This window comes from Papio anubis, chromosome 5 (genome assembly GCF_008728515.1).
Source record: "Papio anubis isolate 15944 chromosome 5, Panubis1.0, whole genome shotgun sequence".
Classification (NCBI taxonomy): domain Eukaryota; kingdom Metazoa; phylum Chordata; class Mammalia; order Primates; family Cercopithecidae; genus Papio; species Papio anubis.
In genome coordinates, this window is record NC_044980.1 from 119,272,113 (window position 1) to 119,284,890 (window position 12,778).

At 41.8% G+C, this 12,778-nt stretch overlaps 1 protein-coding gene across 8 annotated transcripts in view; it reads left to right on the forward strand.

Annotated features, from left to right (window-relative positions):
• Positions 1 to 12,778, forward strand: part of GRAMD2B (GRAM domain containing 2B) — a 120,919-nt gene that overhangs the window by 77,849 nt on the left and 30,292 nt on the right. For 4 of the 8 annotated variants that reach the window (XM_009209006.4, XM_009209007.4, XM_017959824.3 and 1 more), the window contains exon 2: positions 9,746 to 9,865. In XM_009209006.4, the coding sequence (XP_009207270.3) occupies positions 9,746 to 9,865 (120 nt within the window). Of the gene's footprint in view, positions 1 to 8,315; positions 9,540 to 9,745; positions 9,866 to 10,597; positions 10,641 to 12,778 lie in introns of those variants that run through there. The other 4 variants (XM_009209008.4, XM_017959822.3, XM_017959823.3 and 1 more) reach the window with 2 other exon arrangements.

Genomic DNA, 12,778 nt, shown 5'->3' on the forward strand with positions numbered 1-12,778 from the left:
TATTCCATCCTAAATTCAGAAGCACCATTATCCGTCCATCAGTAAGTCTAGCCCCTCAGCCACTCTATTCCTTATCATTCTACTCTCCTGGCAGTTCTCGTGCTACAGATACCACTTCTCCTTGGCATTCTTGATATATAAGTCAGTTCTTTCCTTTCTCCTCCTTTGTATACTAGTAATAGAACCTTTTATGACTCTTGCTTGAAGTTCTCATCCTCATAGTTTTGTTCTCTTTGATCTTCTGTTCCTTTAAAGTGAGGTTCCAAATTGGTCTCCTTTATGATAGACCTCACTGAGTAATGAAAATTTTCATTTTCCCTAAATATGTTTTTCTGGACTTTAAAACTAATTTAAAACTAATTCTTTCCTAAACACAGTCTTCAGGACAAAAACCTTAATCAAATAGATGTCCTCTAATATATCTTAGGTATGTTAAAGTGGTTCATTGTGACATCCAACTGCTACTGGAGAAGAGCTTCAAAAAGGAATGAAGATATGAGGCCAAGGTGGGCGGATCACCTGAGGTCAGGAGTTTGAGACCAGCCTGGCCAACATGGTGAAATTCTGTCTCTATTAAAAATACAAAAATTAACTGGGCATCGTGGCACACGCCTGTAATCCCAGCTATTCAGGAGGCTGAGACAGGAGAATTGTTTGAATCCAGGAGGTGGAGGTTGCAGTGAGCCAAGATCACACTACTGCACTCTAGCCTGGGCAACAGAGCAAGACTCCATCTTAAAAAAAAAAAAAAAGGAATGAAGACAGAAATTCAAAAAAAATGCTTAAAGTCTCTGCCCCTAAAAAGGTTATAGTCTAGTTTGGAGGAGATATATTCAGTATATGTTTTTAGAAAGTTTGGTAGTATTATGCAATGCAAAATAGCATTCATGTACTCAGGCTGTAAATAGCAAAAGAGAATTCACTATCAGCAGCATCAATCTTCCTTGGCTGGAAACTAGAAAAGTCCATTGCTACCTCCTTGCTGCATTTTATAATTTACTTTGTTATTTTCCAACTGTGCTTGGCCTCAAAATGCTACTGCTGTGAAGTCAGTTTGATGAAGACAGTCTTTTCAAGTTTCCATATGGTTTCAAATTATTGCTCATCGAACTAATAATCAGTTTGAAAAAAAATAAGTTTGCACACAATGCCAATTCAGCAGTGGGGAAAATGAAAAGACTGACCTTTTTCTCTTGCTCCCACCCGCTCTTCCAACACTTGTCAACCACACTTGGGAAGGAGTTCATGAGATAGGTTTTGAGATAAAATTTAAGCCCAAGCCCTTTTTAAAATGCTAATTGTTTTCCTGTATTGCAAATAGATGTCTAGGCAATAAGTATTAATTGCAGAATTTCTTATATTATTGATAATAAAGAGATGGAGGTCAGTATCAAAGTGGGGATGTAATTGGATTTGTTCAGAGTCTGGTATGATGGGTTCCTGTGTGTAGAGAGGAGGGAGCAGAGGACTGAGAATCAATGCATAGAGGAAGGACAGAACATGATATAAGTACAGCCAAGGTAAGAAGACCAACATGGCTGGAACAGAGAATTCCTTTTGAAAAGCAGAGGGAGATTGCAAAACTGGAGGGTCTTGGCTTGTGTCCAGATACCTCGATCTGGTGCTCAATAGAAAGCCATTGTTGACTCTGGAGCATGACATAATGGAGGCGGTGTCTCAGGAGGATGAATTGCACATTGATGTCCCAGAAGTCTTGGAGAGGAAGATCCTAGAGATCATTGCTGTGCATTCCAAGGGTGGAAGGGAAATCACTGCAGCTGCACCCACTCTCTACTGTTGACTTCGTCTTAAAGCAGTGACAAAAACCCTTGGGGGCTGTTTGGTTACTTTTTTGAAAAAACATAAGCTAGTTTGAGTTGGGTTTCTGTCTCTCCAGAATCAGAATCTTAACAATTAATTGCTTTTTGGAGTTAAATGAGTTGCCTTAGGCTTTCAAAGAGACATAATATTTTAGGAAAACAGAATTAGGAATAGATACAGAGGCAGGAATGAATCACACGATTGTTCATGGGACAATGACTTGTCCACTTTCATGAGAACAGAGGGGTCTTCTTTGAGACCATATTAAAGAGGTTACTGGAGCCAGATGGTGGCCTCTGCTAAACCATTTCTCTAGCCCTGCTATTGCTGCTGGTGTTTAGGTATTCATTTTTGCTACAGCAGTGTGCTTGAGACTCAATGGAATTAGTTTCCAAACTGGCAGAACCCCTTCTCTGCAAAATCGGATATTCTTTTTATTGTTGACATATTTGGGGCTCTTTTGGTTTTTTTAGATACAGTTTTCTACCTGCTATCAATATAACATCTATTATGTCTAAAACTAAATTTATAAAATCCTTCCCACCAAACTACAGTTTCTCTCGTGTTCCCTGTAACTGTTAGTGGCAATGCCATCCTCTCCATCCCCCAGATAATCTTGGTGTTCTCAGATGTTCCTCTCCATTGCGTGCTCTCCCTAATCATTCCAATGTTATCTCTGGATTTTCCCTCCAATGCAGTGTCTGCTTCTTGCCTTCAGATTCACCTCCCTACCTGCCTTTCTGTTTTCTCTCGTCTCCAGCTTCCACCCTCCCTTGTTCTTGTACAAATAGGAATATAGTCCTCCAGAAGCCCATAGCTCATCAGGTCCATGATGTATAAAAGGTGGGCATTTAATATCTTGTCATTTCATTCCTTCTGTTTAAAAATCTTCAATTAATACCTGCCACCAGTCAAATGAAGTCTAAAAGTAGCCTTCTCTCGTTAGGAATCAAACTTCACAACTTAATTTCTGCTTCTTCCTGCTGCCTGTACTTCAGAAAAAAAAAAAAAAAACTACTGGATTTCCTTGTGAGAGTGACTTTTCCTTGTCTGCATATTTTGCTTCTGCCTTTCCTTGTGTTTCTCATGACCTTATGGCATCTCTATGAGTCCAGATTGTATGTATCCAGCTCAAATCTCAATCCTTCCACAATAATCATTGTATACCTACAGCGTTTCTTCGGGCAGAGAGGTGGCACCGACGGCTGTGATGCAGTAATGAAAGTTTTGATGTCTCCAATCCAAAGGGCTGTTTTATTTTTACTGTTTTATACAACAAATAGAAATATAATTTACATTTCTCGTACTGAAATATATTTCTGACAGCTATAATACTTTTCTACTTAACTAGAAAAGACATGGTGCGCTCCCCATACACAAGGGTGTCATGCTTATTTCTTCCACACAACTTCTCTGAGTCTCCTCTTTACAATTAGAAGAGGTTTCTGAACTCCTTAGACACCTTCTTTATGACACAATATCCTTTACGACATGTTTTGTTCTTTTTTTATGTACTAAACTTAAGTTCCCAGTAAAGCCTAAGTCCTTTGAGAACATAAAATCTGCTATGAGGTTTTACACATAGTAAGAGCTCAAACATTTGAAGATAGTAAATCCACCGATTTTTATTATCCACTCTGTACCTTACATCTTTGCTACAAGGATATGAATAAAACTTTTAAAATTGTTTAAATGCTTACCAAAATACTATAACTCATTAAAATTGTATAATGATCTCAATCCCACCTCTCCCATCCCCTATCTGCCTCCTCAGTAGCTACCATTTTTTGTTGTTGAGACAGGGTCTCACTCTGTCACCCAGGGTAAAGTGTGGTGGCACAATCACGGCTCACCGCAGCCTCAAACCCCTGAGCTGTAATCCCAGCTACCCAGGAGGCTAAGACAGGAAAATCACTTGAACCTGGGAGGCAGAGGTTGCAGTGAGCTGAGCTTGTGCTACTGTACTGCACTCCAGCCTGAGTGACAGCAAACCATTAGATAAATTGGCAAAATGTACATACAAACAACTAATTCACAAAACAAGAAAAATTTTAATAAGCGCTTAGATATATGGAAATACACTCAGCTTTACTCTTAAGAAGAAAATGCAAATGAAAACTGTAATGGAATATTTTTTAGCCTTTTACATTTGCAAAGATCAAAAAGTTTAGCACTAGTCATGATTAAAATGATTATTGTTATTTTGTGTGCCAGCTATTAGGTACTTCAAAATATGTATATTTTTAAGGCTAACACTTTATTAGTGAGAAGATATAAACACTGTTGTATATTTGGGTGTGAATCACAAAATGTCTACTGAGGGCAATTTGGCAATAGCTATAACGTTTTTTCTATCATATACCCTTTGATGCAGCAGTTCCATTTCCAGAAAATTATTCACACGTTATAAACATATAAGGACATTTGTGCAATGTTGTTAGTATTTGCAAAAGACTGGAATCCACCTACATGCCCCGTCAATAAGGAACTGGTTAAATAACAGTTCATCCTCACAATGGAACTTTATGCAGTCATTTAAAAAGTATGAGGAAGATCTATAGGTACTGACAGGGAAAGAGCACCAAGATACAATAAGTTAAAAAAAAAAAAAAAGCAAGGTGTAGAATAGCATGCTATCTATCATTTGTACTTCAAAAATGCACATGCTGATATGTGCACAGACTCTCCCAGGAAGGACACACAAGTTGCTGGGAAGAGCAGGTGCCTTTGTGGAGAGAAACTGGGTCACCATGAAACAGGAGTAAAAAGAAATTTGTTTTTCTATCTGTAACTTTTAAATTTTATACTTATATGCCTATTCAGAAATAAATATGTAGATAGATAAATGAAATGTATGGTTGTCCGAACAAAAATATGTGTATCAGAATTGTAAATGGAAGGTCATTCTTCTTGACTTATAAAAATCTAATTTGGGAGATTCCGAGTTTATGAAATTGGAGAAGCTAAAGGGTTTCCCAGCCATCCTGTCTCCATTGCTCACTCTTGTACTTCCACACTCCATTCTATTTCCTTCTTTTAGTCCCTGTGAGGCCTCTCTTTATTTGTACTATGGCTGCTGTCCAGCCCTCTTCCATCTCTATAGCCCAGCTCTTTGCTTCGCAAAGAGTGTCTGCCAGCCACGGAGCCACTGAGCAGGCAGCCCTCTGAACACAAACGCCTATGAGGCCCCAGATCTTGGTGAATCCAGATGCCAACCTGGTTTTCACTACAGGGTTTCAGCAACACTCTACTTTCAGAGACCCACCCATGACCACCACAACAATCCCATTTCCAGGAATTTATTCTATGAAGACCCTCTGATGAAACGTATCCTATCTTCAAGACTCTTCTAAACCTTTGTTGGTCAAGACTGTGGCTTTAAAATGATCAGAGATTTCTTAAAAAATAATGGTAGATATAAAACTACCTCTACTTCTGCTACCATAAGGAAGCTTAGTGACATATTTTTATGCCTTTAGCTTAGATTAACATGTAAGTAGACTCAAACACAGGGACTCACCACTGTAAGTAGAAGGGAACACACCTTCTTGGACTGAACCACAGTGTAACACTTGTTTTCCTTCACCTGAGACACAGCTTAATCATAACTTCTGCCCTCAGCTACTTATTTACTTGGACTTGCATATGATGGTGCCTGAATACAATACATTCCCAGCAGGAGGGGCAAAGGGCCAGTGATGTGACAAGAGAAAGGCATATTGAGTTTACCTGAAACTCACAGATACTATCTCCAGGAGGAATGATGGTTGCCTCCACATTAGAGTTCTAATTCTGAAAAATTGTGAAATCCAAATTTAAGTCGTCATCAAACTAATGAGGTCTGGGAAGTGACAAATATTAGATGATTGATAGGGATTGTACAACCTGTTTTTGTATTTATAAATTGTGTAACAGTGTGTGGCAGTGTTTTATTGAAACGAGGTTTTCCTAGCCAGTAATAAAAATGCTTTCCCCAGCCGGGCGTGGTGGCTTATGCTTTGTAATCCCAGCACTTTGGGAGGCCGAAGCGGGCAAATCACTTGAGACCAGGAGTTCAAGACCAGCCTGGCCAACATGGTGAAACCCCGTCTCTACTGCAAATACAAAAATTAGCCAGGCATGGTGGCAGGCACCTGTAATCCCAGCTACTCGGGAGGCTGAGGCAGGAGAATCACTTGAACCCAGGAGGTGGAGGTTGCAGTGAGCGGAGATCACGCCATTGCACTCCAGCCTGGATGACAAGAGTGAAATTCCATCTCAAAAAAATAAATAAATAAAAATAAAAATGCTGTCCCCTAATAGGTGAAGTCAGGTTTCGTTATTATAAGCATGACTATCTCACTGCTTTGAAATTTCTACTAAAAACCTTTCAGGCAGGGACCATAACTGATGCTTAAAGTGGGTTGGAGATGGGAGGAGAAATAACCTGCCAAGGTCAAGTGAAGGTTGGTCCTGTGTCTCCAGCATCGTCTACTCTATGGGTACTTAACTATGGGTACTCTACTTCTATGGGTACTTAACAACTGCCAGCTCACTTACCTGTCTTACCTACAAAGCTCTGAGCACCCTGACAGCAGGGACCAGTCCAGTAAATATTTGTTGAAATAGGTGGATTGGTTTTTTTGGTTTGTTTTTTCAGTTGACTCTTTTAGTCAAAGTCCGTAACAGGGCTTTGTCTTCTGGTAAAAAAAATAAATAAAACCTGATTTCCTTATTTTCATGATTTAAATGAAACCTGTTCAGCTTCATTGACCGTAACTTTACAGTTGCGGAGAGGCCTGATTCAGCTTCATTGACTTCAAAGTTTCCAAAAGGCCTTGAGGAAGCATTCCATTTCCCCTCCCACACTGCTCACTCAAACACACGCTAGCCTCTGCTGCTTGAATTCTACCTAGTTTCAGTCTGCTGCTGACAAGACCTCCAAGGCAAGGGACGCTTGCAGGAATAATCTTGCCTGTGTGAGGAATTAACTTGCTTGAGCCTGTAGCATCTTTAAGTAAGCAAAAACCTAAGATCGAATTGACCCGTAGGTGAATTTCGCTTCCTCTTTGAGATACTACATAATTAATCCATATTATTCAACCTGTAAATGACCACTGTGAGCAAATGCTGAGCTGAGTGCCGTGGAAAAGAAAATAGACATTCCCTGCCTTTGAGGAACTTAGTCTAGTGCTGGATAACTAAGATTTTTGGGAGAAAAGGTACCAGTACAAGGTATGAATTAATTAGATGCCTAGTGAGTTATAAAATCAGCAGGCAGCATAGAGACTTTTAGGCAATGTGGAGGATGTGCCCCCTGGCTAGGGCCTTCAAGGAGAGAACCAGTGCTGAAGACAAGACACAAGCTGAAGGAGAAATAAAGTGGAGAGTATGTAGAAAAAAGCTACTTCGAGTACAACTGTATGTTCCATCCTTGAAAGACATTGTTTGAGTAGGACAATCTAGAGGCATGCACTGTAATCTTTTCAGTGCTAAGCTGAGTCCCAAAACAGGACCACCTCATGTGGTTAAGCACTTAGTCACCTGCACTGCACACAAAAGCCTGACCAAGATGGGTCAGGGGCAAAGAGGGACTGAAATCTAGCCTCAGTTTTGCTGACATCTGACGTTGGTGCTGGGTCGCTTCTGCCCAGAGCAAGGAGCACCTTATCTCTGCCAGGAGCACCTCCTGTGGAGTGGCTCTCTGTACACAAAGATTCTGTACAGGACAGCTCTGGCTCTCCCTCTAAGTCTTCATCTGATCCTGCATAAAATCCAGTAAATATCTGAATAAATGTTGAGATGGATTATTGCAGTTCTATACCCAGTCTCTACTTAAAGAGGGCTTCTCAAGTAGATTTCTGCCTGAATCTGTTGAAGAAGAGAGATAATGTGTGTGTGTTTTGGGGGAAGAGAAAAAAGCCAGAGATGTGTTTTAAGGCCTCTTAACTATTCTAAAATCCTTTAAGTCCACAAATTAAACATGGTGTTAAGTTTAATAAAGTCCAATTATTATTTAAACCAAAACAGGGTTTTCCTAATAATATTTCAAGGCCTTGGCCTTCCATGTACCTTTGCCACATAATGCAATTCTGTTATGGACTGAGCCCTTTTAATGTATGTAACTGTTTTAAGTACTTTGAGAAGAATTGAAGAAATAGAAGGTTGGACCTCTGTCCTCAGATATGTATCTACTAGGAAAAAAGAAATTCTTACCACAAAATTAAGAGCATCAACCATTTGGCCAGGCGCAGTGGCTCACGCCTGTAATCCCAGCACTTTGGGAGGCCAAGGTGGGCGGATCACCTGAGGTCAGGAGTTCGAGACCAGCCTGGCCAACATGGCAAAACCCCGTCTCTACTAAAAATACAAAAATTAGCCAGGCATGGTGGCGTGCGCCTGTAATCCCAGCTAAGGAGAATCACTTGAACCCGGGAGGCAGTGGTTGCAGTGAGCCGAGATCGTACCACTGCACTCCAACCTGGGCAACAAGAGTGAAACTCCATCTCAAAAAAAAAAAAAAAAAAGTAGCAACCATTTGTGGGAGTTATTAGTTAGATACCCTTGTCAGATATACTGGCCTTGATTCTGACACTACAATAGGACTCGTCGCCTAGGCTGCAATTTTCATATGCTGTGAAAAGTGGTTAGCAAAGCAACCAGACAGCTTAAATTATCCATTGACATTTCCTGCCTGCATAGTCATATCCAGGTAAGAATACCAAATAGGTGGTAAATGAAAATGAAGATTAGCTAATCTCTCATAGCAATGCCATCTTAACATGTCTTTCTTTATGCTCAGTCTCCGTGGAGTCCTCACATCCTCAGAAGTATCGTTTGTGTTTTACTGAGCTGACACACCAAAGAAGTTCTGATCCATAAAAAACATTTTGTATTTTTCCTTCAGCATCCCTTCCTTTCCCACTTTCCCATTGGAAATGGTTTCCCCTGCTTCCCAAGAGATCTTCACCGGCCGACTGAGGGAGCCCACTTCTGCATCCCCCATGCTGGTTGTCCTCTGTTTGTTGGTTCTATGCACAAACCCTCTTGACTCACCTTCCCCTCTACTCCCTTCCACCTTCTCTTTTACCAAGGTCAGACCCAGTTTTTCCAAAGCCTATTGAGCATGACTGTAGGTCAACACTATCCTAGACCCCATGGTTAGGACAAAGATGAGTAAGATTCCCACCCCACCCTGGAGCTCTCACACTGAAGAGTTAGTTATGGGGATAAATGGATGAGTAGGTGGTTGGAGGGATGGATGGAGAGAGAGAACACAAAGGCTTTGCAGACAGACATACTGAGTTTGAATCTCAAGTAAGACAGATGCTAGCTCTCTGAACTTAGGCAAGATAGCAAGAGCCTCAGATTCCTCATCTATAAAATGGGGGTAGTAATTCCTACCTAGTCTGGGTAGTTGTAAAGATCAGAGACTGTAAATTGCTTAGGGGACTGCTTGGTTAAACAACATGTAAATGACATAAGAGAAGTGCAAACAAAAGGGGTGGCGGTTCCCAGAGGGAAGGCTCACACCTGCAGGAGGCCACACATGAGCGTGTGTGCGTGTGTGTGTGCGTGTGCACGTGTGCAGGGCCCTTCCAGCCTCCAGGTGATCTGACTTCCCCAGCACAGACTATGCAGAGCAGAGCTGGGCAGCACAGACTATGCAGAACAGAGCTGGGCAACACAGACCTGGGAGCCAGCAAGTCCACACAGTCTGGCATTTATAAGTGAAACAGGTATGACCTGCAGCTACTGCCACTGGGGCACCAGGCAAGGGGTTAGAATGGAGATTGGGAAAGGGCCTAGCTGTCAAAGTTAACTAGCCTATCAATGGGGAATGAAAAATCATTCCACTCTCTAGAAAACCAGGTTACTTCATCGTTTTCCTTCCAACTACCTCTCTCTGAATGTCTAAGGTGAAGCGTTTTCCTTTCTTCTTCAGCTCAGAGGCTGAGAATGGTGTGGAGGAGAAAAAGAAAGCCTGCAGGTCGCCAACAGCCCAATCCCCTACCCCATCTGTGGAGGCCGACTCCCCAGACCAGAAGAAAATCATTAGCCTACGGTGAGTCCTCCGTTGACTCTCTTTGTTCTCTTTTGTCTTTTGGGGAGAGGGCATTATGGGAGGAGCTGGGGTTTTTTGTTAAGAGTGAGGATGTATTGATACTATAGACAAATAATACTCCTGAGAAAGAGTGAACATTTTCCCCGATACCCAGGCAGCATCTTTTTCTCCCTCCTGCCCCAACCTTCAGCAGAGCATCTGCACCTTTCTGAAAGTACTGATTTTGCTAAGTGATGAGGCCAGGGTGGCCCACTCTCAGGCATATGTTTAGAAAGCACCTGGGAAGGCTGGCCAGGTTGGAGTGTCTGCCTAGCCTCGGGTGTGCCCACCTGGTGTCTCATTTTCCTGGGGGCCATGAAAAAGCCAAGGAAAAGAATCCCCATCCCGGGGACCCCTCAGGCCACCAGTTTCCTGTGACAGACTAAGAGGGAGGGGCGGTTTGGTTGTGGGGCTGGAGGGGAGAGGTGGTTTTGAGATGTGTAGCTGTAGCCTCATCATTCTCAGAGGCACCAACTGCCGTTTGGTAGAGACTAAAGTTGCTTTGGGGCACTTAAAAGATAGCGGTTAAACCAAGAGTGTGTGATGGGTGAGTGCAGTTTATCTAAACTGAATAGAGAAATGATTGTTGTCCTTCACCATTATTAGAACTTTTAGAACTGCTACCTTCTACTTCTTTTGGTCTCTGCTGAAAGATTATTAACTCCACTTTTTGCTTCCTTCCTGGCTTACCAGCCCATGTCTTCTCTCCAAATCTATGCTTCATTCAGGACCAAGAGTAAGTCTTAACTCTTCCCCAAATTTTCCTCTTCTGACCCTAATTCCCAATTATCTCTTCATCTTTCCTGCATGCTGTTTTGTGGCATCTCGCTTTTTTTTTTTTTTTCCAGTCGGAATCTCACTCTGTCACCCAGGCTGGAGTGCAGTGGCACATTAGCTCACAGCAACCTCCGCCTCCCAGGTTCAAGCGATTCTCCTCCCTCAGCCACCCCAGTAGCTGGGACTATAGGTGTGCACCACCATGCCCACCTAATTTTTGTGCTTTTAATAGAGACAGGGTTTCACCATGTTGACCAGGCTGGTCTTGAACTCCTGACTTCAGGTGATCCACTGGCCTCAACCTCCCAAAGTCCTGGGATTACAGGCGTGAGCGCTGCGCCTGGCCAGCATCTCAGTTTAACCATTTTTTTTCCTCTAGTTGTCTCCCCTCAAAGCCTCACCTAATGCTTCTCTTCACAAAGGCACAAGGCACGTTATTTCTCATGTCTTTCACCACTGTTGGCTGATTACAGCAGGCACCTTAAAAACACTGTTGGTTTTACTCCAACTTCCCCAGGCTTCAGTAATAATAATACACTCTCACGGGGCATGCTTGCTACACTTCATGGGCATGTGGTCTGTGCAGCTGGAAAGGGCCCACACTTGGTTTAATGCTCCCCTCTTGCTATCCAGAAATGCTTAATAATTTCTATGTAAGGGGGCCGGGCGTGATGGCTCACACCTGTAATCCCAGCACTTTTGAGAGGCTGAGGCAGGTGGATAACTTGAGGTCAGGAATTCAAGACCAGCCTGGCTATCATGGTGAAACCCCGTCTCTACTAAAAATACAAAAATTAGCCAGGTGTGGTGGTGCATGCACTCGGGAGGCTGAAGCAGGAGAATTGCTTGAACCCAGGAAGTGGAAGCTGCAGTAAGCCGAGATTGTGCCACTCCAACCTCAGCAACAGTGTGAGACTTTGTCTCAAAAGATTAATTAATTTTTATATAAGGGACCCCACATTTTCATTTTGCACTGGGCTTCTTGTCACCTGCAGGAAGTGAGAATAACAGGGTTGAAAAGACCCAAAGAAATCAGTATTATATACATACATACCCTGTCCACAGGGGTCAGTGTCATGCAGATGAACCTCCTTATTGCTTCTGCCTTTTGAAATTATCAAGGGTAGAGCCACCCTACTTGTCATATTTGCTTGCAGGCCATGGATCTTCAAACAGTCTGATCATTTCCTTGCCCATTCCATTAACATTTATTGATTTGAATCAGTAGAGATGATGAATTCAAATCTGTGAATAGTATAAATAAAAGGTAAGTTGACATTTGTACAGATAGTTTTATTTTCAAATAGAGAACAAATGTTTTTTCATAGCTTCCAAAAAAAAGTAATCCCTAGAATTCCCAGGGAATTTACATCTGTGAATAGCTTTAATGGCCTGTGTCTGAAATTAAATTCATTTGCCTTGAACAGCTGAGGGGTATTTGACCTGTGATTTGAGCACTGTGGAATCATACACTGTAGTAGCTAGAAGAGGCCTAAGACATCATATAGTCCATCTTTTCACAGCTGAGAAAACCAGAGCATGATTCTCTAACTTCAGTCCTTTCTGTTTATCTGTGACACCCATGTACCACCTGAATTACTTCAGATTGTTCTTAAATCCACTTTGAACCAATTTTTTTTAACTGAACTTCATTTTAAGGAATAATATCGTGAAATCATGGATTTTATGTGCCATTTCCTCCCAGAAACATTAAAGCAACTTCACGATCGTAAAACGTATTTATATATATAACTCCAAAAATCATCCATGCATGCTACTTTGAAGCGACTGCTTTTAGCCGTAGGGTTGAAGACACGTACAAATGCACACATCTACTAAAATGGAAAACCAGGACTAGAATAGCCTTAGAAAGAAACTCTGGAGCTCTGACCTCTGTCCTTAACAGGAAAAAGGAAGATTTGGCTTCACACACGTTTTTTGGTTTCATTTTGGTTTTATTCTGATTTCACTTGTATTGTATTTCCACTCCGGGATGTGTTGTGTCTTTTCCTCATACCTGATTCTTGCTTATCCTCTTAGGCCCAGCATTTCAAGCCCACATTATTCTCTTGTTTTCCTCTTCTCTTTATTTACTTT